The sequence below is a fragment of the Hyposmocoma kahamanoa genome, unplaced genomic scaffold, assembly GCF_003589595.1.
Source record: "Hyposmocoma kahamanoa isolate Upper Pololo Valley unplaced genomic scaffold, ASM358959v1 88, whole genome shotgun sequence".
NCBI classification, from domain to species: domain Eukaryota; kingdom Metazoa; phylum Arthropoda; class Insecta; order Lepidoptera; family Cosmopterigidae; genus Hyposmocoma; species Hyposmocoma kahamanoa.
In genome coordinates, this window is record NW_020654466.1 from 831,339 (window position 1) to 856,759 (window position 25,421).

Here is a 25,421-nt window from a genome sequence, read left to right on the forward strand (position 1 = left end):
CAAAAGGTAACATTTTTTCAGCCCTAAATTGTATATTTATATTGTTTTTTTTTTCAGTCATCTGTGACTATACGACATGTAAAGAACACGAAACTTTTGTTGAATTTATAAAACAAATATACGTTATTTAGATCAGAAATTTTTTTTTTATTTACATTAGGCAGAAATGGTTGCACTATAATGGCAATTCCTTTACAGACTCACCTATAGCACAATGCTCAATAATAACAGGTCAAAACAAATGAGGAACCCCATAAAAGGATAATCATAATGGGATGAGATGGAGATTATTTTTCCGTAAACAAACCTATGTGTGTCATTAAGACAATAGAAGGTCATGCGACCTCACAAGGTGTTCCTCTTCGATACCGCGTTTTGGACAACGACAATAACGATAAAACTGCACAGACGAACACCATCACGGTTTATAACCTAGAAAGCGCTGACCTGTTCAAACTCAAGAGTACAGTTATGTGTTTCAACTCACCAACTGTCGCAAACTCGTCTGGCGTGCGGCCACCAGCTATCAGCCACCGGCACCAGTCGATCGTCTCCCAATCATCGATGTTCTTGCTAGGGTTCAGCAGCACATCCAACAAGGGCCCCAAGTGCTGTGGGGGCCCACTAGCGCAATCAGCATGGATGTATGCAGCAGCTCCCCTTTTGCCCTTCTTCATCAACACTTGCGCCGTCGAATTAGACATTTTAACATTCAATTTAACAAACCCTGATCACAACACTCGCACATCATACAGAAGTCACCGTATATTTCGGGCACTCACGGAAGAAACACCATTTCGAGTTTTACATAAGGCAATGAACTCGTAACGCACTCGCGGTTGAACATGGTGCGGATAAAAAAAAAACACTTGCACATATGAAAATGAATACGCGCAATTGATAAATAACGATTAGAAGATACTCAAAATAGTTAAAAATAAGTTTATATTACTTTTACTGACGAAATAAGCAATACGAAACAACTCGGCCATTCGATCGGGGTTTCCAACGAATAAAAATAGTTTAATTTTTTTTCTGATGCTCTACTTCGGCAGGTTTTTGTTGAAAGATCAATTGTTAATATGAGATAGCGCTATATAAAGTACTACGTAATTTCCTGCAGTGACATATCATAGTGCGCAAATTGAAATCTTTTTAGTATATTTTTTTAGAATAGCAATACTAGGAAAGGTAATGCAGTTGTAAGTATCCAAGTCATGCAATAAATTTAAAAAAATGCAGCAATAATGAAAAAAGATCGAAATGTTTTGAATATTAAATAAATAAAAATATATCGATTCAAAAATACATTACAATCGGAATATTCACATGGGGTGCTTTTTAATATAAAACAAAAATTATTTTTACTTCCACAACTGAAACAAATTTCAAGACATCCAACCGACAAGGCATACAGGTTGAAATCGAAATTTTTAGCATCCTTTTAACCCTTAACTACATTCGCTATTTCGACTAAAGTTAATAACTTTGCCGGGTAGTTCTTGACCCCAAAAATACATGCGTCTAAAAAGGTAGTTTTATGTTTTATTTCTTTTTGTTTACTGAACAATAAATATAAAAAAAACTTCTATTTATAGAAAATTACTCTTTATTCAAAATTAACGCAATATCTTACCAACAATTAAGGTACTTATCGAAACAGTACAGTTTTGACATCTTAGAAAGATAATCGACTTAACAACAACAAAACAAGTATTTTAAGATCAAGTAAAGATCATTTCAGTACATATAAAAAAAACTGGTACTTTCTAATAAAAGTAATGACAATAAGTATTATAGCACATAATGGCTGTTTGTAACGATTTTTTCCATAAAAGTAACCATATTGTCGTACTCCGTCTTAACCTTCTTTATCTGTATGCCTTCTACCTATTCTTCGTCTCCATAAACTTGTATTTCACTGGTGGTACATGATCTAACATTTCTGGAATGCTGTCAATAAATTCGATGGCATTTAAAAAAAATCCAGAGTATCTTCCAAATCTGAATCTTCACTACCTAGCAATATTTCTCCTATTTGATTTTCGTTTAAATGGCAATTCATTTTGTCTAAAACAGGTAAAAACAATGTATATTGACGGATAAAAAAGTTACGTAAATGACTTCGTGGGGTAAATTTTGACTCCAATGATACATACCTACGAAAATACTGGCTGCCGCTAAACACGCGTCCACACACTGTGAAAGTACAGTCAGCAGTGATATTACGTTAAGGCGCGACGGCTACGTTAGACTTGGAACGGAGTTATTAGCAAAGAAATGACGGGTAGGGTACAAAATAACCCCACGAATGTAGTTAAGGGTTAAAATAAGACTGTACTTTTGATACGTATTACATTAGGATAAAAAATTCATAAATCAAAGTTGTCAATAAACTTATGAAAATCAGAAAAACTTTACACTCGTACCATGCTATAGACTATTACTGAAAATAATAATGAAATTTTATGAAAAAGAAAACAAAAACAAATAAACTCAATTAAATATTCAACTTTTCAATGACAACATGCATTTATTTAACGACGGCGATATTTTAGACAATGCACAGGCTAGCACCCGGACAGCTGTGCGACATTTTGAGGTTAATCAGTATTATGTTTAGAAACTGCTAAATATTGGCCAGCATCCGTACCACTCCCAAATAGTTCAAGAAGTGGCATTGGCTGATTATGCGCTCCGAGTACAATTTTGTAATTCGTTATTGCAAAATGTCAATACTAATATTTTGGGAATAATAAAGCCACATTTACTTTCATTATTCACATTCATAACGCACGTTGGTAGTGACGATGTGGTAGTAATCACGCGTGACGCTTTGCGAAATCCATTAATTTTTTGATGGTTTTTGCCACCAAAGGACTTGCGGCTACTTTGCGCTTGCGTCTTGATACTCTGCCTAATACGGTAAGATTTTAAGTTTTTTAAATTGATATTTTTACAGTACTGCTAATTTAAATTACTCTTAAATATATCTTTAGCTTAGTAGATTAATAGGTTCAACGGATGTTAATGATTTCAAAATCACCCTGTATTTAAAATGTTATAAAGAAGCTGTAAGTATGATGAGTGACTTATGTAAATATTTGAAATTTTGAACACTTACAAAGTAGTGCCGATCAGCTCTATAAATTGATTTGCAGCGTGGTTTAACAAAGTGATGCAATTACATTATTTTCAAGTAATGATTTTATTGATAATAAATGTCTTCAACAAATAACTTTTCTGCGACCTGTTGTCAAATTTTCTTTTAAAAATATTCGATTGATTATTTCATAACATAATTTTATTTAAAAATGGGGTTTTACTGTTTTATTTAGTTAGATGTTGTTAATCAATATTATAAATCTCTAAGATTAAACTTAAAAGATCGATACACGCGAATTACTCGTCACGCCTCTCTACTCTAGTCTTTTTCTTTTTTCAAGATGGCGGAATGCGAAATGGCGCATGTTTTATTTTGAAAACATTTAAATATTTGTAACTACAATACATTATATAAAATATTTAGCGCAATTCAACTAAACAAGGAATAAAGTTTTATTACTAACAAAAGTTAACATTTTTGTTTAAAAGTAGTTAGTGAAGTGTAAACATGGGCGAAGAAAAAAAGGTTATGTTTCACGAGATGGAGCTAGATGATCGCGTTTTAAAGGTATTTTCAGCAGTTAAAATCTGTCTCCAACCATTTTAATACCTTTGCTTCTTATTCCCTAAGTGTATTTAATATAAAATAAATCGTTTCAATTCCATTTTAGGCTGTTTCTCAGCTTGGGTGGCCAGAACCTACGTTGATCCAGGAAACTGCTATTCCTCTACTTTTGGAAGGTAAAGATGTCCTGATGAGGGCTAGAACTGGTTCAGGGAAGACTGCTGCGTTTACAATACCTGTTATACAGAAGTTATTGAACTTAAAGAACACTAGTGCACATCAGTGTGTAAGAGCCCTGATCTTGTCACCTAGCAAGGAGTTGTGTGGTCAAGTAAGTTGCTCAGGTGTTTCTTTATTCCTCCTACTATTCTACATAATAGTTTAAAATTGCATCTCAACAACATTTATGTAGTAAAGACAATGATGAATTTTCATTAAATCAGTACAGAGTACTAAAAAACCGACCTCAAAAGTACGTGGAATTACATATAATTACCAAGTTTTATTGAAATCGGTTACTGGAAGGTGCGCAAATCTGGATTCATCCCCTAGCTCGCCACTATATGGGACTTGACACAGGAGATAATAAAAATCGGTTCTCACTACTCAAAGTATATTGAGAGAGAAAAATGCTTTGAATCGGTGAACAATTGCTCATTATAATAAAATTTAGGCACTATTTATAAAGATAAATCTTCATGCGTGTACAGCCAGCCACATAATAATTAGTATATACTGTTCCAGATAACAACCGTAATAGGAGATCTAACAATAAAATGTGCCCGTGAAGTCCGCTGCATAGACATATCATCAAATGGAGACATGCAGACACAAAAGGCTCTTCTCCTAGACAAACCAGATATTGTTGTTGCAACTCCTTCAAGGGCATTGGCCCATTTAAAAGCGGGCAACATGCGATTGAAGCAGGATTTGGCTGTATTGGTTGTTGACGAGGCAGATTTAATATTCTCCTTTGGTTATGAAGGGGAGATTAAAGAGTTATTAGGGTACGAATAAAGTTATAATAATAAGCATAATAATATGAACGTCCTCAAATTATTTTCCTACTTATATTAAATTGTTTGCAGTCATCTCCCAAAAATTTATCAAGCAGTGTTAGCATCAGCAACACTATCAGATGATGTTTTAAGTCTGAAGAAGATTGTACTCCGTAATCCAGTGACATTGAAACTGGAGGAACCAGAACTGGCTCCATCGTCACAGTTGCAGCATTACCACTTGTTTGCAGAAGAGGATGATAAAGCAGCTATACTATATGCCTTGTTGAAGTTGAACTTAATCAGAGGGAAGAGTATTATCTTTGTTCGGACAGTTGATCGGTGTTATAAGTATGTATTTTAAGTATGATTTTGTTTCATCTCCAAACTTTGGTTAGTTTATTATACTCAAATAGCACACTAATTACATGAATAAGTTCACAATTAGTCAATTGTAGATTGTTTTTGATATTTTTGTTGGCAATAGGGTTACTACTAATATTTTTAAATGAGGTCACAACTGGAAAGAGACTTATTCTCTAAAGCTATGTTACAGAAGTTATTTGTTTTGACAATAGAATAACCCTTTCGAGTTTTAGCCTGAATTTTGTACACACCAATCTATGTCGATGTATCCATCTGTGTCATTCAATAACTGAAACATGAGCTGTGTTAAAAAAAAGAGCATATATTAGATAGTGGCTAAAATTTTATCAAAACTTTTAATACATGAGTTAGGAAACAATTGTACTTTTTGTAATTATATATAATTTATATGTAATTATATATATACAAAAGTACAATTTGGGGCTATTCAAGGCTAGAGTGAATAGGCATTTTTTAGGCAAATGCGTACCATCGTCGGTCACATTGTCGCTTAATATCAGGTGAGATTGTGGCCAAGCATGTGTCTATGTGTCATTAAAATAATAATAATAACGCACACACTCAACATAGCCCCGCACTAGGGAAACCTGGGTTGCGTGTGTCATGGACACACACATAGACAACCATAAATTACACCCAAACTCACAAGAGAAATAAATGTAGGCATACAAATATTTCTTCCAGCCCGGGAATTGAACCTGGGACCTCTGCGTGGCAGTCCGGCATGGTAACCGTTTGGCCATGGAGGCAGTTGAAAAAATGCAATTAAATTTATTTTTCAGATTGAAACTTTACCTAGAGCAGTTCAAAATCAGCTCCTGTGTGCTTAACTCAGAACTCCCTGCAGCCGTGAGATGTATTTCTGTAGACCAATTCAACCGAGGCCGATATCAGATAATCATAGCATCTGATGAGAAGGCGCTTGAAAATCCTGATGGGGGATTACTGGGTGATGAGGAGATTGGAAAGAAAAGGAAAAAGAAGGTTTGCTTTTGAGTTTATAATGGTTAAACTATCTGTTAATGTTAAACTGACAACAGAGAGTTTCATAACATAGCTTGTATTGTAGCTATTTCTAATTGTTTAATATACCATATGTTGCAGCAAGCATCAAAACGTAAGAAAGATAAAGAATCGGGCGTGTCGAGAGGCATAGATTTCCAGCATGTGGCCAATGTGATCAATTTCGACTTCCCTCTCGACGTCAACTCATACGTGCACAGAGCTGGACGCACGGCTAGAGGAAATAATCAGGTTACTGGGTATTTCATACACCATTTAAAATAATATCTTAGACTTTTTTTGTGCATAAAAATTTTTAATTTGTCGCCTTGATAATATTAATTTTTAATGTATTTTATTAAGAAAAATTTTTTTATGCAACATACATTGTTATCTAGTAATAATACCTACCTATTATCTTGTAATTTCTTCCTGGGTGTTATAATTATCATGTTAATGTTATAATTATAATGTTTGATTTTCGTTTTGTAGGGTTCGGTATTGTCATTTGTGTCAATCCGAGAAAAACCGTTAATGGACACAGTAGAAGAACATTTATCAAAAGGATTCAAAGGACAGAAAGTATTACAGTGAGTTAACATTTACTTACAATGCAGGCGATCTCTATTGTTCAGCGGTTAGCTCTATAAGCGCTCAATTGTTCTTCTCAGGTTCGATTACTAGTAGGTCCAGTTTGGGAAACAAATTGTTCTAAATTAAGTCTGATTTTAATGCTCCGAGTAGTGCCTTTGGAATGAATTCCTCTGGTACTCATTGTATAGCGGATTCTCTAGTTTGAGACCAATTTGTGTGATTGTCTAGTGTGTTATTATTATTGATCTATTAATTTACATTAAAATTAAAGGTTTCCTCAGATTTTCACTTCAAGTGGATTTCTTATTACTTGTAGGCTGTTGTTGCGGAATCAAACTCATTTTATTATCACAATACTTGACACGTCACACTAGGGAATAAGGAAAGAACGCAGTAAATATATGTTGTCTCTTTCACACGTCGCTCTCACTTCGATCGTTGTCCTTTTCACTCAATTCAGCTTTGGCACACTCGTAGAACAATGCAAAGAGTTCATCCAGGGAAGTGCTGCCACCTTACCTATTTCTGTCGGCAAGCAGTTCCGGTTTAGAAGAGTAAGGGTGCTGGTGAAATTACAGGCACATGGGACTTGTCAACTTATGTCTCTGAGAGACAGGCGCAGTGGCAGTGCCCCTCAGATCTTTGCGAATTAACCGAGTGGCAGTACAGATCTTTGTGATTTAAAGCACTGAGTGGTACAGAAACTGTTATGGATAGGCGTGGCATTACCACCAGGTGGGCGACTTGTTCGTCACGTCACTTATAATATCGGAGCTGAGGCCACGGACCTCTCCTATATATTTAAGGTCACCCGCGTTCTATAGCTTTTGATATGTTGTGTATTAAGACAGACATATTTTCAGAAAATACGAGTTTGCTTTAGAAGAAGTGGAAGGGTTCAGATACAGATCAAGAGACGCGTGGCGAGCTGTTACCAGGATAGCGGTTAGAGAGGCTCGGCTTAAAGAGATCAAACAGGAACTAATCAATTGCAAGAAGTTACAGGTAACATTCTTACGTGTAGGATTGTAGTGAATTAATGAAATTTAATTTATCAGAATTGTTGCATTTTTTATTAATATTGCTGACAATAATCGAACAGAAACGCAGTCTGCTTTATTTATTTATTAGGCGCACCAACAGTTACATGTTTCATGAAGACATACATTTAAAAAACTTAGTCTAATTGCGTTACTATAAATGTCTCCTTCGTTCTTTTTACATGGTCATGGAGCTTTTACTAAACAGTTTAATGCGATTCCGCGTTGATAAGTGGTACGAGTAACTTTATTAGTCTACCACATCAGACAAATAAAAATAAATAAAAATCCAGAGCAGAAACATTTCCAGAGTTCTTGTTGCAATGGATGTATACCGATTATCTAATTCACTTGTACACGAAATTTTTTTCATAATCTCAGAGAGTCCACACTGGCGTCTTCCGAACGTCAGCGTCTTGCACAATGCGTGCGTTGGTAAGACGATGACGCTTGAAAGTCGCTAGTGTGGGAGGTCTCTCATACTGGTTATAATCACTAACTTCATAGTGACAAGACGTGACAATTTTCTATAATGAAAAGAATCTCACATGATGACAACCATAATAAACCATATTTCCCATGATGGAATGACTAATCTTCTCTCTGACACCCTTCCCTTCCGCTACATCTCACCATCGCTCTAGCTTTCAATACAAACTAGTTAATATTTTCAGGGTTACTTCGAAGAGAATCCAAACGACTTAACAGCCCTACGTCGAGACAAGGCGCTTCACACTGTAAAGGTAATAAGTTCAAGATTGTATAACGGGAAAAAAAATCAAGTCGATTTAATAAGTGGAGTAAAATAATAGTATATTTTTTATCGAGGGACTAAAATGAGCCAATATGTACCCGAGGTGGTTAGACACCCAAGGGCGTCTATTACTCCGAGGATTTATATTGGATTAATCTTGAGGTGAAAACTTTACTTCTCATTTTGATTGCAAGAAAAAAAATATTTCAATCGTTTTCGCTCTACAACAAAATCACGAACAGAAAATCTAAAATGTTTGCGGTTTTTTTTCCAACTAGATGTAGATACGACATACGCACTAACGCCGGAAAATAATATGGCGCCACCGTCTATGCGGAAAAGGCACGGAACTAAAACCGAGCGTACTACTGGCTGTTTGAGTTTGTTCACTCGAAGTAAATTAAAAAATTAGGTACTTTTTACTCCAGGAGCAAAGGATGCACTTTACTCCCGCTACGTAAGGCTATAATGACGTGACTTTTAGAGCATGAGAAGTGAATATAATATTCATTTTATCACAGATCCCACACTCACTGGGAAAAGAGCTTCTTTTTTGTTTTTATAATAATACCAAGTGACTAGATGAATAAGCCGTGCACCTGATGGCAAGCTACACGCCTGTCCGTAACATTTGCAGTGCCACCCCTGAGACATAAGTTGTCAAGTCACATGTGCCTGTAATCTCACCAGCACCCTTACCCTTCAAAACCGGAACGTAGTAATGCTGACATTACTGCTTGGCGGCAGAAATAGGTAAGGTGGCAATACTTCCCTGGATGAACTCATTCACATGGAGCTCTACTGCTACTAATAGTGACGTCACTCTTAGGGTGACTAGCGCAGTGGCAGTACCTGTTATTAAAAGCTTTGAGTGGCACTGCAAATGTTATGGACAGGCTTGTCGCTTACCACCAGGCGCACGACTCGAGAGCGTTGGGGGTTGAAAAATAACAAGTTGACTTTGTTTACTGTGCCGGATAATTATATTCTTTTCTTTTTCTTTAGCTGCAATCGCACTTGAGCCACGTGCCGGAGTACTTGCTGCCAGCAGCGCTCAGGAACGAAGAGGCAGTGGATGATGAGCAGGAGAAGGAAGCTCCCATTGCCAAGAAGAAGAAGCATAACAACTTTGGCAGCGCTAAGAGACATAAATATCAGGTATTTTTTATTGTCACGCCTTTTACTTATTATTATTTATTTATTTATTTATTATTTGTCATATAAAAAGCCCTAAGATTACGCACGTATTATACGTGGAGTAAACAATTTGGTCTTAAGCTAAATGCAACGAAAACGCAAATGATTGTTATTGGCAGCTCTAGAATGGTATCCAAGATGATTGGTTTCGCTTGCCGCAGGTTATTATAGACGACACCTACATTAAAATTAGTGACAATGTAAAAAATCTGGGTATAATCATTTATAGGCAGCTATCTTGTAATGTAATAGAGTTTAGATATAAGTAATTAATTAGATATGTAAGAATGATGTCGACGCTATCGAATTGGGTGTATCTAACCTGTAAGGATAGAGTTGTGTAAATAAATAAATAAGTAAATAAAAAAGAAATAAATCTTGGGCACCTCAATTAGTTGAGACCAGCCGCAAATTGTTTGCGTCTGCCGCATCTCTCAGACGGTTACGTAATTTCTTACCTATTGCCACGAAAACTGCGCTTGCCCAAACTCTTCTTCTTCCAATTCTTGATTATGCTGATGCCTGCTATCTGGATTTAACCGAAGAACAGCTCAACAAGCTCGAACGTCTACAAAACTTTTGCATCCGTTTCATTTATGGTCTGAGGAATACGCGTATTTACGCGTATTCCGTTCAATCAATCGATTTAGAGCGGAAGGAGGTTTCCCATCAATAAATAGTTCTTGTGACGTCGTAGTGGGTACAAAAAATGTGGCACGCTTGGTTTTCATACAAATTACTGTACTTAAGATATATACTTTGACAATTATGCGTGTTAATAGATGGCGTTGTGTGTTACAAACTAATTTATAAATTAACGCTTCCTAATATTGGTAGATGGCGCTAATCCTAAACAAAATAAAAGAAGAGCCGGCAGTATTCATAAAAATTTGTGCAATAAGCGCCATCTAGTTGATTTGTTTGAATCACATAGGATTAGCTTTGCTCAATTGCAGCTTGTCAATGTAAAACAAATTACTTTCAAAAATAGCTGTTTGGTACTCGTCACGCCATGTGGTGTACTAGTAGGTACTAAATACCCGACACTGTCTTATATAGCGATTAGCAGCCTTCTTGTGTTATTTCTTGGTCCACGGTACATATTATTAAAAAATGTCTTGTTTCCCAGGCTCGTGCGAGCGACCCTCTCCGCAGTTTCAAAGTGAAAACCCTGAAAAAACCAACAGCAGAAGCCAACTCGTAACATTTGTTAGTATTCATGAAGACCATTTCAAGATTCATATGTGAAGAATTTGTATACATGAAGCTTGACCGGGAAAATGGAAATATTAGAAATAACTGTAGTTAACACTTATCTATAGTTATGTGTAACATTAAAATCTGTGTGACTTTATTACGACACTATTGTTTTTCTTGTCAAGCCTTATAAAGAGATTCCTGTTTTTCTATAAAGTTTTGTAAATAAAACATGGCTGACTATGTGTTTTTGTTCACGCAGCCGTGCTTGCCAGACGCTCAGTCTACAGACTTCGGTTAGTACTGAACTCATTGTTACATTGTTGAAATAAATAAAAAACTATGCATTTATGTGTGATTTTTTTCTTTTTATGGTAGAGTCTATTTATTATTATAGCTTGGCCGTTATTAACCGAGTCGTTGGGCTATAAATTATTAACAACGTGCGAGCGTGCGGCTCGCAATGGATAGTCGGCTACTAGCGCACGCGCAGGCTACGAGTCATTAGGATCTGGTTAGCTTATTGATATATTTTTGGTTGTTATCGCATAATAGGTTTCAGCTAGACCGAATTGTATACCCGACTCCCCTAAGATTTTTTTTAATATCAAGTGACGGGACGAACAAGTTTTGCGCGTGATGGTTATCTAGACGCCTGTCCATAACAGTTGCAGTGCCACTCAGTTAATTCGCAAAGATCTGAGGGGCACTGTCACTGCGCCCGTCACCCTAGACATAAGTTGACAAGTCCCAAGTGCCTGTAATTTCACCAGCACCCTTACCCTTCTAAACCGGAACACATTACTGTTTGGCGGCAGAAATAGGTAAGGTGGCAGTACTTCCCTGGACGAACTCTTTTTCAACTGTTGTCTGTGTAATAATAACGAATGAGTAAGAAGATTTGCTTGGTTATGATTATGAAATAAAGGTAATTTGCATTTGAGCTCCGTATTTGGATAGCACCTTTGTCTGTACACAAATAATAACTGGTTTCCCGCAAATATTGTCTGTCTACACACCTGCTAAGCCTGCAACGAGGCATAAAATAACGGATTTTTAAAAGATTATGTAAGTAGATGCGATGCAAGTCGCGCCACAATTTGTTGGACGCAGACAAGGAAGAAAATTGCTGAATATTTGTGGACATTGACAATGCGATGTTATTACAAAATGGAGAAATTGTCGCAGCGTATCGGTAACATGGAATAATGTAAGTATATAGATCGTACATACATCTCTAAACATTGCACTTGCTTATTCTACTTCGTCTGTCCTTTTTTTGTTAAAAAACGATATAGGTAGATGAAGACAAACGGAATTTGAATTTGTATACGTGGAACGAAATACGGCCTCTGTGGCCGAACGGTAACCATGCGGGACTGCCACGCGGAGGTCCCGGGTTCGATTCCCGGGCCGTGAGTAATATTTGTATGGCCTACATTTATTTCTCTCGTGAGTGTAATTTGTGGTTGCCTATGTGTGTGTACATCCATGGCACCCGCGATACAGGGTTTCTCTAGTGATTGGCTATGAGTCTGGGCGTTAAAAAATAAATAAGTATAATAAGTATAACTTTTTTATGAAAAAAAACCGACCTCAAAAGTTCGTGGTATTATATTTATTTTACCAAGTTTTATAGAAATAGTTTACAGTCAAATTGAGAGCTTAAATAAAATACTTTTTTAACCGACTTCAAAAAAGGAGGGGGTTCTCAATTCGACTGTATGTTCTGTTTATGTATGTTACGCGATAACTCCGGTATGTGTGAATCGATTTTCATGATTCTTTTTTTGTTGGAAAGAGGGTACCTCCGTAGTGGGCCCATTTCATTTTGAAGAAAAACATCCACCTCTAAGGGTGGCTGATCACGCATGAACATTCATTTTTATAAATAGCGCCTAAATTTTACTTAAGGAGCAATTATTTTAATGGTTGGTTTTGCTATTCTCCAAGTCAAGGCGTTTTTCTCTCTCAATATATTTTGAGTAGTGAGAACCGGTTTTTATTATCTCCTGTGTCAAGTCCCGTATAGTGGCGAACTAGCGGATATTTCAATAAAACTTAGCAAATAGTCGTAATTCCACGTACTTTTGAGGTCGGTTTTTTTAGTATTCTGTACTGGGATTATTTATTATAAATCGGTTAAAAAAGGCTATAGATGTGAATCTTTTATGCCATACTCGTGGCCATAAACTAATTTAAAAGAATATCTGCTTCCACATGTGTGTTTATTTACTCTCAATAAATTACCAAACGAATGAAATTGTTACAAGGAATTTTGACAAAATGGCTTGTGACTGAATATAATATATAAAAATACTTACTTAAAATTTTCAAATAACTAATAGAGATCAAATGTTACATTCGATTAATATTAGCACTACAATTTTACTTAATTGCTGTGAATATTACTTTATATTCTATCCCCTTACCCGTTCAACGACAGTAAAAGCGTTTATCGTAAATTTAAATTATTGGAATAAGATAGTACGGGGAACTCCATTTCGCTATATGAGCTATACAACGCGATATTCAAATACTTTCAGTGTAGTATAGTCAAATAATCTTTATTTTATAGGTAAGCAAATTACATTTGAAATCATCATAGATACAGATTCGTTTATACCTCAAATACATATAACATTGCAGTATTAGTTGCACTACATACAAACAAACATAAAAATAATAAAATGAAAATACACAATATTTATAAAATTTACAATTCATTCAAATAATATTGTTGTCATTAAATTACGTAATCAAATTAGTACGTCAATTCGATAAAAAACAATATTAATTTAATAGAAAATACTTAGCGTTACATTTTAAGTACCATAAATTCATTGTACAGAGTATAAAGGTCTTTCAGCTGGCGCATAAATGTTCACAGTAAGTGGGTTCCGCGGATTTTTTCTGCAAGTGTCATACGTCGGGGGACTTCGCAAATGACCGGCGGCGCGGCGGAGTGGCGAGATCCAATATTCGTACAGTAACGTTTTTGCATTAGCGTAACTCTATTAGCATCCGTAGAGTTACCCCAAATGAGTGAACTGTACTGATTACACTGCTCATTCGAAAGGCAGGTTCCCCTGAGAAGAATCAGCAAGAAATTCTGGGGGTTGCTCTTTGTAAATATACCTGCAATAGTTAAACGGGTCACTACTACGAATTTTCGTCATCCAAATACGCGTAACCTTCAGTATACAGTTTTTGTTTCACGATAGTTTTAAATCGGACTGGAGATTTTATGGAGACGTTTCTCAAGAACAGCTAGTTTATTTTTATTCCTCATATTAATGTTATGTCTGTCATTATATTTCATAAAAATTTAATATTTTTCTTAACATAAATAACATTTTCATAAATGTACTGTGACGTTAGTTTATCTCTTTAAACTTGTTTAAAGAACTTTACACTCTAGAGAACTGTCGACGACGTACTGAGTATTTATTTAGTCTGTGGTACTGACAATTTACATACATCGAATATTTTATATTGATAGTACAGCATTTTTTTTGTGTGTGAGGTAATTTTAAGTTGTAAGTATTTTAGAGATGAAAGGGTTCATTTCCATACCTTTTCCTTCAGGTACCTCGTCCGTAGCATCTCTAGAGATACTGGATCACAGCAATATTTACACTATAGTTACTGTTCAGGATATGACAAAAGAAATTTTAAGTTCGTACACGCCATACATTTCTCAAGGGACCGCGCAGTACGCAAGTCCCGACTAGCAAAAATTATGCGTACGACGTACCCCAATACGGAATAGTCACAGACTGGCCTAGTCCTGCCGCAGTGCAATGGCCGGCACCAGCCTGAGGCAACCGCCTTCTTGATCACGGTATACCCTACGCAAGGTTAGTATGTCATATACGACGTTGACTTATTATATATACTCGACAGGGAAAATCTTAACACCGCCATTTAGAAATTTACAAAAACTGTACAGTGACATCTATTGTCAAGCTCGGTTAAATTAAATACCAATGTTACTATTAGCAAAAAACAAAGAACAAAATGTTACATATTCTTTCGGTTTTCAAAAATTTGATTCTCCAAATAATTTAATTTATTTTTTTCGAATTTGCTTAATCAATATTCCTTTGTGGTTATATTAATCGGGTGATAATATAAAAAATATTGGCCTTATTACGTATTTTAACGTAGCGATGTACGTATGCGATAAAATTGTACAGCTGATAAAATATCAATAAAACCTTGGCATGGTTGCGCACCGTTTAACAAACCAAGCTTTTTTTTTTACTTACGCTGTTTAAGTGTAGATTATGACACGCCAAATTATTGTAGAATCCGAATTAACACACCACTTATTCGCTCGATCACTCTTTGGTCACCGTTCTCGAAACTAAATACTAATTTATTATTGGTACTCGGGTAAAAACATTCATCGTCATCATCATTATCGTGAACCCATTATACATCCTACTGCTGGGCACGGGTCTCCTCTTCTTCATCTTGTTTTCAAGTCGATGGCATACACTGTAATGGCGGTACTTCACATGGCTATTTGTATTCGCTATTGGGTGTTTGATGTACTTGGAAAAATATTTCACGTACAGATAAACATGTAAACACTGACAAATATGGCCGGCTACATTTTGAGCCACAATAAGGAGTTAAAATAATGAATATGACCATAGGGTAGACGGTTTAGTTGCGTATTTGCATATTTGGTTAACGTGCGTCGAGAAACCGACCAGTGCGCGGTAACGCGAGTTAGGTGTTTGTTATATTTGTCGAGGATGCTCCGTATACTGTGGACCGCTAGAAGGACAAACCAATCCATAATTGAGCAGTTTCATATCGCAGACAGACTTTCCACAATGTGCTACCATACAGTATTTTGGTTCATATTGCTCGCCGACAATCAGACAATCTTGACAAACTGGTTGTGGTGGGTAAAGTGGAGGGAAAGTGACTCCATGGCCCATCACCTAGCCGATGGAGTGACCATGTGCCCTCATTGGCCTCCCTACAACAACTGCCCTGAGAGAGGCCGAAGACAAAACCAGATCCAAATCCAGAATAAAAAAATCCAGTGTCGAAAACCATTCGGAGAGACGACCTTCAGCAACGACTAAGAAGAAGAAGATATTTGTCGAATAGGCAAACAAGGCAAATATTTTGTCACACATGCTATCTACACATGGTTATTGTTTGCCAAATATACCAAACACTCATACAAATAGCCATATGAAGTGCCACCATAATGCTTGCTTAATCGGGGTAAAAGGATTTGCGAATCGGTGTAAGGTACGTGTTGATTGGTGCCCGGGGTGTGCCAGATGTGCAGGGAAGGAATGGTACAGAAAACAGCGCGTCGTGTGGGCTCGTGGGCCATACGACGCCACGGTGGCCTTATCCGGGTTGAAGACCTCACACGTTTACCTTCTTCCACGTGCAGATTTCCCTTTACCGGTTCTGCTGCTTTACTGCTCTTATAAGTAAAAGAAAACCTAAATTATCGTCGTATTTGGCGACCTTTGTTGATTGAGCGGCTTGCACTCCGGTTTCGTGTAGAAAACTTTTCTATAATATCTCGGATCTGGCTGTTGTGGTACCATCGTTGTTTCCGATTTCCATACCACAAGTGCTTTAGTTACTTACTTTGGACTCGGGGCCGAATATGTGATGTTGTCTAATATGATGTGGTATATTTCGTTGGAGCAAGTCCAAATTTAATTTAGGGATGACAAAATAAAACAACCATAGAACTGCCACATATTTATTACACTACGTTTTGGGTTATACAGACTTTGAGTGACGTTTCTTTTTGGCGGGCTCTTTGAGCACGACTTTCGAGTCTGAGAAGGCGCGCCGCAGGGTCAGCACTTGGCGTCTGTTGGCGACGTTCGTGGACGACTGGAGAGACGACAGTGGTCGGTTCAAATAATATCCGTATGGCCCCATTTCGCGGCGCATCCAGGGACTTGTCGTTATCCTGCGGGCAAACAAAAGATCAGCAAATTGCGAGACGGTCCCACTAATAGAAAAGGGGTGACCAATGGCAAAAGCAACTGGTGTGACCGGCCATTACGGCCATGATGTTTTCATTATGGCCCCTCCCGCTAAAGGAGTAGAGCCATTCCCACATCCTTGATACCTGGCAGTGTGAGACCTCGCGAGCATCACGTTCGCTCCTTCCTGTAACCTGTAAGATGTGGAATGATCTCCCTCCTGAAGTATTTCCTTTGCGCTATGTCGTAGGGTTCTGCAAAAAACGGGTCAACAGGGTTTTAGCATAGGTAGCTCCTCTGATGTTGCAAACGTCCTTGGGCGACAATGACCACTTTCCATCAAGTAGCTCGTCTGCTCGTTTGCCTACCTACTGATCCGAAAGATAGGGTTTTCCGGAGAGACTATTGGCTTAACGGCAAGACCAGGGTACGGCGGGCGTCTGGGTCAAGCCCTCCGCCAGTTATACGTCTTCACGGGCGTCTCTGACGGACCCGGACTTGGGTATGGACTCGTTGGGGTTTGTGACTAGCTGTAGGGATGAACACGTTCGTCTGTCCCGGTAGGGTATGACCGGGGCGTTCGTCCCGTGCGCGGCAAGCGCGTCTTAGTAGCGGTCTAGTTGAAGGCCTGAGGCGAGGAGATGCGCCAGTGACGTAAGTTACCCTTTAAGTGGTGGCTATGTCCGGACATTATCGCAGGACACTGCCACTTGGCATCTCCGGCACTAGCCCGGAGAGCTAATAGAGGATGAGCTAGATATATTCCAGTCCCTCTGGCCGCGTAGGAATCTGGGAACTGGAGAGACGCCGTTCATTCGGTGTCGGGAAGTGAGCGTGCTTTAAGCTCCGCCACCAGTGAGGAGATTTGGTAGCCGGCTCAGAGCCGGCGGCTCAGTGGTGGCAACCGTTAGTCGTGCGGAGCGCGACGGGAAGTGAGCGTGCCTACAGCTCCGGTACCTATCTGGAAAATAGGGAGGGTGCTGTACGCGCACCCGGGGCGCCTCACCTAAGGCACTAGCCTTACAGAGAACCGGATGAAGTACGTGTAAACGTGACCCGGGGTTAGGACATGACTAGATGGTCCCTGTGCGAGCTCGCTTGCACAGGTCATAGTGCCCTTCTCGTATGGCCCTCAGGGTAAGTAGGGAGGGTCACTATAATCAAAAATAACTTAGTAAGATATGGGGCTGCTCGTTTGCCTCCCATTTTATATTAAAAAAAAACGCGTTGCCGACCGTAAGACATAATATATTTAGAATCCTGTGTCTATAATTGTGGTGGATGTCGTAATCCTTCAGTCCGGGAAAGAACCTAGAAACCAAGAACCCGATCACCAGTAACAGTAGTAGGTATTATTTTTATATTGCCTACTACACTTACTGGTGGTTAATATGATTTTTATTATTTTTTTCATGGTCTCTAATTTGGGGATGACACGTGTGCAGTTTAAGTGAATAATGAACGTAACGTCGTAATGTATAACGCTTAGGCTATAAATATGTACTAGTTCGTTTTAAGGAGAGGGCTTAGACCATGGAGGCCTAATGCGGTCGGGGACTTTACACGTGTTTCAAGGGTAGTGAATCTTCTTCGAATCGTCAGGGAGAGGAATTGCCAGTAAACAACAACAATTGCACGTAATTGAAATGACAGTATAAGCACATATCGCCACAGGGATTTCAACCGTTGGTCTTTCAATGAGGAAGCAACCGTTCGCTCACTCGGCTACTACCGAATTAGGTATTGCTATCCTTAGACCGCCACACCTTGTATACAAATGAAGAGAAGTCACCTAAACAATTACTAGTTTACAGATCCAGTAACTTATCCCATTGTCTCACGAGCTCTGTTTCACCACATCATACCTTATGGCCAGAACTACCATCATGGAAGTAATTATCATTTTGGTGCTTTGGAATGTGGCTGGTTGGAGAAAAACTGACCATATCATTAGTGGGGGGTTTTCAGGTCTTGGCTGCGTGTGGATGTAGAAAGCCAATGGTAACATCCCACACATCCAGATCACCCATTGTAACATCATCTTGCGCGTCTCCGTTTCTTCCGTTGACATACTGTCCTGGAACAGTTATTTGTTAGTTATATTATAAATTTCTTGGTTTTTCTTTATAAAGGATTTTTGTAATGCTGTATGTATAAGTTTCGCTGCCTATTTTAATCACCTTGATAAAAAAACAAACTAAACCTGCAACGAAAAACACATCTAAAAAAATCTGGCAGTATGGCTTAGACGCCTGAGCCTGTCCCGAAGGACAAAAAAGTTTACTTTTTTTTAATATATTGAGACTTTGGCTAAGCCATCAGCCTAAATGTGACAGTTTAATTCTACTACAAAACATGTAGAAGTTTCTGGCGCCAATCAATGATGGCCGTTTTCAAACTTTAGAGTTTGACACAACTTCTCTACATGTTATAGGATATCTTTTACTGAAAATGATACTAAAGTTAATTGTGACAGTGCTATCTCATAGACTTGCGATTTCTTTCATCAAAATATGTATAGTTTTTTTTTTGTGAAAGGTCATGGACTGATGTCGTAGACGTTTACATACTTAGCGGGAGGACACTGCGAGTTAGCAGTGATATTCCTTGTTTCTATACGCAACCGACTGTTTTTTTTGGAAAATAAGTTAGCAAGTCGTGGCTGCGATGTTGTGGCCTCGTTGTTCGCCAAGAATACCTCAATCCCCAATAGCATACTCCCAAAATGTCGTCCATGTTATTAAGCTCGATCTTGGCAAATTGTCCCCGAATTTGGGGTAGGCAGTTGACATGAGAAAAAAAAGCTGAGATCTATGCTTGTACTTTCTTAGTACAACTGATATACCTATAGAACATTTCAAAATTATGATTTCCCTGTGGAAGGTTCTCTATAGGTAGAAACTATACATTTAAATTCCATTCGGGGGCCATGAGCTGCGAACTTACATCGTCATAAAAGAACGTGATTAAGACTTTTAATATTTTGACGAGTAAATTCCAGAAGTGGATACTATAAATCACCATCCAGATGAACAGTAGATTCTGAAACAAACATTGAAAGGTGAAACAGTATGTATTTATTATATCCTAATTATTGTATGGGTCTAGTTCAGTTGGGGACCATGTTATTTTATACACTTGTTGCTAATCTGTTGTAAACGCTGCATCGCAGCTTGTAGTCTCAATTCAAGTATTATTAACATTGTCAGCTTACATTTATGGAACCCCTAAATGAACCATAGTTAAAGAATAGGTTTTTAAATATGTAAATGCGTTAAACTTTGTAACAGAGGACTAACTTTGCTGCGAAATGGTATAAACTAGGGTTGTTGCCAAAAAGCAACCGCATCTGTATCCGCATTCATCGATGCTGATATTCATTGCGGATTTTAGAGTCGTGACATGACCTAAAAGGCATGCTGAAATAATTTACAAACCTTCCAGAAACAGATTTCAAATCGAAATTTTAAATGTAACTTATAGCAAGCTTTTTCATGTAGATTGGATTCAGTAACCACATTCGCGTTTTTTTAAATACTTAAAATCAGCGTCCGCATCAGCATCCACTGATATGTATACCTGCATCAGCATCAACCCTGGTATAAACTTTGGTGACGTAATAAGCGAAGAAGCGGAAGTGAGAGTCTTGGTTTCGAAATGATAACATACGAAGAAGACCACATTCAAATGTTACTACAAAGTCATATATTACTCATGTTTTGTTTCCCTTAAAGCGAGGTATTTGCACGTGAGCCTGGATTTTAGGAGGTGAGGTGTCGGGGACCGCCCCTCAGGCCCCGTAATCCGCACGATTAAAATTTATATGAATAAAATGAGAACAAGCGGAGAGAATTTGACGCAGATCCGACGTTGACAAGCGCCTGATGGCGACTGGTGGGGCAGCTGGCGGTGCGGCAATTTTTCAAGTTTTGTGATAAATGTGAATTTAATAACTACAGGGCTTCAGTTGAAAACCAAAATTAGCTGGTTCTCTGCAGTCTTGTCGAGTGGCCATGGTTAGTCATTCGAATTTGACAAGACAGTCTCCGATTGGAGCGATGCTAGCCTTGTCAAATTTAATGCTACCAAAACGCAGGCGTGTCTGTTCTCCACAAAACGGAGACCCTTCTGACACCGACTTTTCGTGATATATCCATACCGATAGCCGACCGTCTCCAGCTACTTGGAATGGACCTGTCGTCCAATCTCAACTTCGGCAGATACATTGAATCTATGCTGCCAAAAATGCAGCCAGGAAGCTTGACATCCTTTCCAAGGTGAGGTATTTCTTCATACTGGGACAGTTGCTTCAGCTATACCAAGCACAAGTCCAATCGTTTACGAAGCGTTTTGCTTCCACGTTTATATGGCGAACGGCTATGGAGTGGAATTCCCTGCCTGCAAACTTCCCTGAAAGTTATAACTTGGACCTTTTCAAGGCGAGAGTGAATAGGCATTATTTAGGTGTGCATGCTACATCGCCGACCTCATCGTAACTTTCGACTAGGTGAGATGGAGGTCAAATGCGCACTTACTTTTTATAAAAAAAAAGACTCAAAAGGGAAATATCTCCATATAAAAGTCATGTGCAAAATCAGAGAAATTGTTCATAAATTTGTTTTTAATTTTTATTTTAGCGTGTTTTCGGGATTTTATATGATCGGATAAAGTACGTCTTAACGTATCGTATCTTTTTTGTAAGGCCGTTATTTAATAGTAAATACCTAAACCATTTGAACCAACAAAACAGTTTTTTCCGCTTATCCTCCGGTGACTCATGTTTGGTGTATATCTTCGACTGATATGGTAGTTTTTGCCATTTTGCCGATTTTCTAAATGCACTAAGATTTGCCAAACCACAGGTAACACTGCATGTAAGTTTCGATTTAAAGAAATATTGGTGTAATTGAGATCTGGATTTGAAAATGTTCCAAAAGATGTGTCAAACATTTGCAGCAAAAATAGCAATTTGTTTAACAAATCATTAAATCTTGAAGCAAGTTCGACGCTTTTACGTATTAGAACTCTTTATTCTAACTAATATAATAATAACAAAATTTATTTATTGAGACAACTGAGATCAAATCAAATGTTAGTAGGTACAGACTTAAAACTATATTAGTAATTATATTTTACCAGGGACTTTGTATTATTTATTAAATGCCGCATAATTGGGCACTAATTCCTGTCAGCAACTGTCTTCAGGAGGCTATTGGGGCTGTCACGTATTCTCTTCAGGAGCGACGCCGACTTTTTACGTACAACAGCCGTAAAACTATCTACGCGCGCGTCAGTGAACATGGCTGAGGCACATGGCTGAGGCACTGCAGAAACGTGACAGCCCCAACAGCGTCCTGAAGGCGTTGTTGTATTGCACGCACAGAGCGTTCCGAGAGCACTGAGTGTAGCTATTCCACAGATCGCTAGCGTACATTGGTATGCAGTAAGCTTTAAACAATGTTATCTGCAGATGTACGTCAGGCGAACCTGCGGGCAAGCATGTTTGCTCTCACCGTTCGCGCTGTATATCCAGGTCATCCTTGAGGTCGTCGGTAACATAGTGTCCCAAGTATTTAAAGTGGCTAACCCTTTTTAACGGAGAACCATTAAGTAGTACAGGAAGTGCACACGTAGGACTCTTCCTACCGGCGGCTCCAAAGATCATAAACTCCGAAATTTATATAACAAGCCATAGGATGTTGCATGTCACTCACATACTCCAATTAGTTTTCTCAATGCAATGATCGATGGCGCCAGCAGCACCATGTCATCGGCATGGCTAATGTTGTTTACACAAATTCCGTCAACAAAGCAGCCCACATGCGTGCTGCTGAGTTCACCAATCAGTACTACTACTGGTAACTAAGCCTTGCCTAGTAACCAAAAGAATCTGTGATAGCAAAAGTCGCCTTCTTAACTTCTTTACTGTTGCGCACATTATTTTATACATATATATTTGAAAGGCGCGCAAGTTTCAAAGAACCGCTGTTGTAGTATAAGACGGAATCTAAAAACTCAATGGAGCCTTATAAAATCAATGAAATTTATCAATTTAATAAAGAGCACGGTTAATATTATTACCTGAAGTACAATTTCCCAGAGTGGAACTCTTCTGAAAAGGAACCTTCTGAAAAGCGCAGAAAGCAAACGATGAGCTAGCAGTCCTGCGCCTATCGCCCATAGTACAGTTGGAATTATGCTCGCACAAGAGTCGCCGCATTTTGACCAGTCTATCAACTGGAATAAAATTCACATTTGGATAATGACAAAGTAATCTGTACTACTTTTCGTATTTATTTGTCTCATAAAATAAGATGTTTTCATGGCTGTAATATTAGGTACAGCCAAGAGCAAATCTGCTCAGAATAAACCGAAAAGCGCTATCTCAATCCGAGTAAGTTTTGAGAAAATCGAGTTTTTGTAAAATGTATATTCGCATCTTCAAAAATAAGTTCGTCCAAGGAAGTACTGCCACCTTGCCTCTCTTCTGCCGCCAAGCAGTACTGAGCATTACTGCGTCCTGGTTTGAAAGGGTAATGGTGCTGGTGAAATTACACTTTGGACTTGTCAATTTATGTCTCAGCGTGACAGACGCAGTGGCAATGGCAGACTCAGATCTTTGCGATTTAAAGCTCTGAGAAGCACTGCAAGTGTTAAGGATAGCCGTGTCTTACAATTTAAATCTTAAAGGTCCAGCTTGACGTCTTATTGATCCTATATGATACGTAAAATAACCATAATCAACACATAATTCGGGGCCTTTCCGGGAATTCTACGAAGCCATAGGGAAGCTGCGTTAGGATCAACAGAATCACTGAGTGAGGGGTATGCGCCGCGTTTTTCGCAGTACTAATTCTTAAGTACTCACGTTAACGTCTATGGATAACAATGTTGTGGGTTCGAGGACTCTGCTTTTATTCGTGAAGGGTGCACTTACCTCACTAATTTCACTATGAACATAATCCCATAAATTGAATCCAGACATCACAGGATTTCGTGAGTAATATATCGTGCAGTTAGTTTTTTCTTTTCACCACGCAGAATACATAGATTTATCATAATTCAATGTTATTTATAAAATTTTAAAAAAAGGTAAATACTTCTAAGTCCCCATAATTATGTGACAGGTGAATTGTCAAACAATAGTCAAGTTTAATATTAAATCTAAAAAAAGATTAATTCTCACAATAAAAGTTGGATATCGAAAAAAAACTTTTTAAGGTAACCTCTCACGGTCCGTGATTTTACAGGTTTCTTCACACGGCCAACGTATATCAAAAGCCACACACTAGTTCCGCCCATTTCTTATTATAAATATGCATTGATCCGTGCTCCGCTGAGGACGCGACTGCGTTGCCGCGGTCCTTTGGTGTGCAGGTGCGAGTTCGGATCATGGGAAGGTTAACCTATAATGTTGAAGACGTTCTACCAGAGTACACATTTGGTACAAACATATTAAATAACATTACCATGCTATGGATATGTGTAACGACTGAATAAATTCTTAAATTTCTGGGATCACATCTAGTTGTTGTTTCTTGGGCTTAGTAACTTATAGACTGCTTACTAACAGATTGCTTTAAGTAAAATAATTGGAGATCAGGTTAATTAGTTTAATACATACATAAATGCTTAAAACGGTTAAAGGGCGCGTTCCTATTATGTCGTAACGTTTTACTTATCGTTGAACAACTGTCGCTTTTAGGTTGTTCCCGTATCACGACTATCTGTCGTGACTGTGTTGTGGACGTTTATTTTATCGTTGAACGACTCGTCGTGTCTAGCTATTCCCACTAGATCGTGACGACAATTTATCAGTGCATAGAACGATAAATGAAACGTGACGTCAATAGTAGCTGCTATTATCTGTCACCGCATTTTTATCGTGACGTTTTATTTATCGTCGGATGACTGTCGTTCTAGCTCTTCCCATTGTCTCGACAGTCTGGCGTCGTAATGTCAAAAAGGTCGTGAACGACAGTTAATCGTGTTGTGTACTATATGTGAACAACTTCATTTAAATATACAAGTCACGACACTTTAAACTGCACGGCTATCCTGTCGTCACGACATACTGGGAACGCGCTTAAGAAGCGTGTTATAAACCTAGTATATACAGTATGTATTTTGAATTTAAGTTGTGTGATGGATTATATATATATATCATAAAGTAACTGCGAAAAGCTAAGAAAAATAAGAAAAGAAATTAGATTATTAAGTGCTTCCGCCCACTGAGCGGCTACTAGTGGCTGTATGAGGTCGCGCTGGGTCGCACATACGAACATAATATTATTTTTAACTGTATATTTACTATGACAGATCACGATATTTATATTTTTTTGAAATATACGGGTCAAAAAGACGATACAAGTCGTTAAATGTTTATTTCTCGCTAAACCCACATTTTTGCCCAGTAAACATTCATGAAATTCCGTTAATGGCGTACGGGTAGAAGCTGGTGACTGTGATCAAGTGTGCGCGCGAGCGTCTGCTACGTCCGCAGCTTGTGGCTCGGACGCGGCCACTCGAACGCCCACTTTGCGCCGACGCCATATAAAATGTATAAAAAATTTCGTCCGTAACTTGTGGTCGCGTCTAGTG

The 25,421-nt window shown here is 38.3% G+C and overlaps 3 protein-coding genes and 1 non-coding gene across 5 annotated transcripts in view; 1 reads left to right on the top strand and 3 right to left on the bottom strand.

Moving 5' to 3' along the window:
- Positions 1-997, bottom strand: part of LOC113235863 (E3 ubiquitin-protein ligase Ubr3) — a gene marked incomplete at its 3' end in the record, with an annotated part of 142,898 nt that extends 141,901 nt beyond the window's left edge. The window contains exon 1 of the mRNA XM_026471786.1: positions 488-997. Within this exon, the coding sequence (XP_026327571.1) occupies positions 488-704 (217 nt within the window). The remainder of the gene's footprint in view (positions 1-487) is intronic.
- A 2,542-nt stretch (positions 998-3,539) lies between these two features.
- LOC113236031 (probable ATP-dependent RNA helicase DDX56) lies at positions 3,540-11,183 on the top strand. Of its 2 annotated transcripts, XM_026471971.1 has the most exons (12): positions 3,540-3,673; positions 3,777-4,001; positions 4,415-4,677; positions 4,759-5,019; positions 5,838-6,039; positions 6,160-6,309; positions 6,550-6,647; positions 7,515-7,656; positions 8,366-8,434; positions 9,451-9,603; positions 10,772-10,851; positions 11,102-11,142. In XM_026471971.1, the coding sequence occupies exons 1-11, from the start codon at positions 3,614-3,616 to the stop codon at positions 10,844-10,846; spliced, it is 1,698 nt and encodes a 565-aa protein (XP_026327756.1). In that variant the 5' UTR covers positions 3,540-3,613; the 3' UTR covers positions 10,847-10,851; positions 11,102-11,142. The 2 variants fall into 2 exon arrangements, with proteins under 2 accessions (XP_026327756.1, XP_026327755.1); XM_026471970.1 differs by having other exon boundaries at positions 10,772-11,183.
- A 3,357-nt stretch (positions 11,184-14,540) lies between these two features.
- LOC113236067 lies at positions 14,541-14,707 on the bottom strand. Its single transcript, XR_003310910.1, has one exon. It is a non-coding gene; the product is annotated as a U1 spliceosomal RNA (small nuclear RNA).
- A 1,870-nt stretch (positions 14,708-16,577) lies between these two features.
- LOC113236008 lies at positions 16,578-23,863 on the bottom strand. Its single transcript, XM_026471934.1, has 5 exons — positions 23,758-23,863; positions 22,902-23,057; positions 19,767-19,862; positions 18,764-18,897; positions 16,578-16,804 (listed from the first exon to the last, which is right to left on the bottom strand). The coding sequence occupies exons 1-5, from the start codon at positions 23,803-23,805 to the stop codon at positions 16,609-16,611; spliced, it is 630 nt and encodes a 209-aa protein (XP_026327719.1). The 5' UTR covers positions 23,806-23,863; the 3' UTR covers positions 16,578-16,608.
- Positions 23,864-25,421: the final 1,558 nt, after the last annotated feature.

Coding starts and splice junctions, on each gene's coding strand:
- LOC113236008 (XM_026471934.1), bottom strand. CDS start 23,805: ATGTCTGGATTCAATTTATGGGATTATGTTCATAGTGAAATTAGTGAG. Junction 23,058..23,757: donor TTCATAGTGAAATTAGTGAG/GTAAGTGCACCC, acceptor ATTTTATTCCAG/TTGATAGACTGGTCAAAATG. Junction 16,805..18,763: donor AACCCCCCACTAATGATATG/GTCAGTTTTTCT, acceptor GTTTGCCCGCAG/GATAACGACAAGTCCCTGGA.
- LOC113236031 (XM_026471970.1), top strand. CDS start 3,614: ATGGGCGAAGAAAAAAAGGTTATGTTTCACGAGATGGAGCTAGATGAT. Junction 6,648..7,514: donor AAAGGACAGAAAGTATTACA/GTGAGTTAACAT, acceptor ACATATTTTCAG/AAAATACGAGTTTGCTTTAG. Junction 8,435..9,450: donor AGGCGCTTCACACTGTAAAG/GTAATAAGTTCA, acceptor CTTTTTCTTTAG/CTGCAATCGCACTTGAGCCA.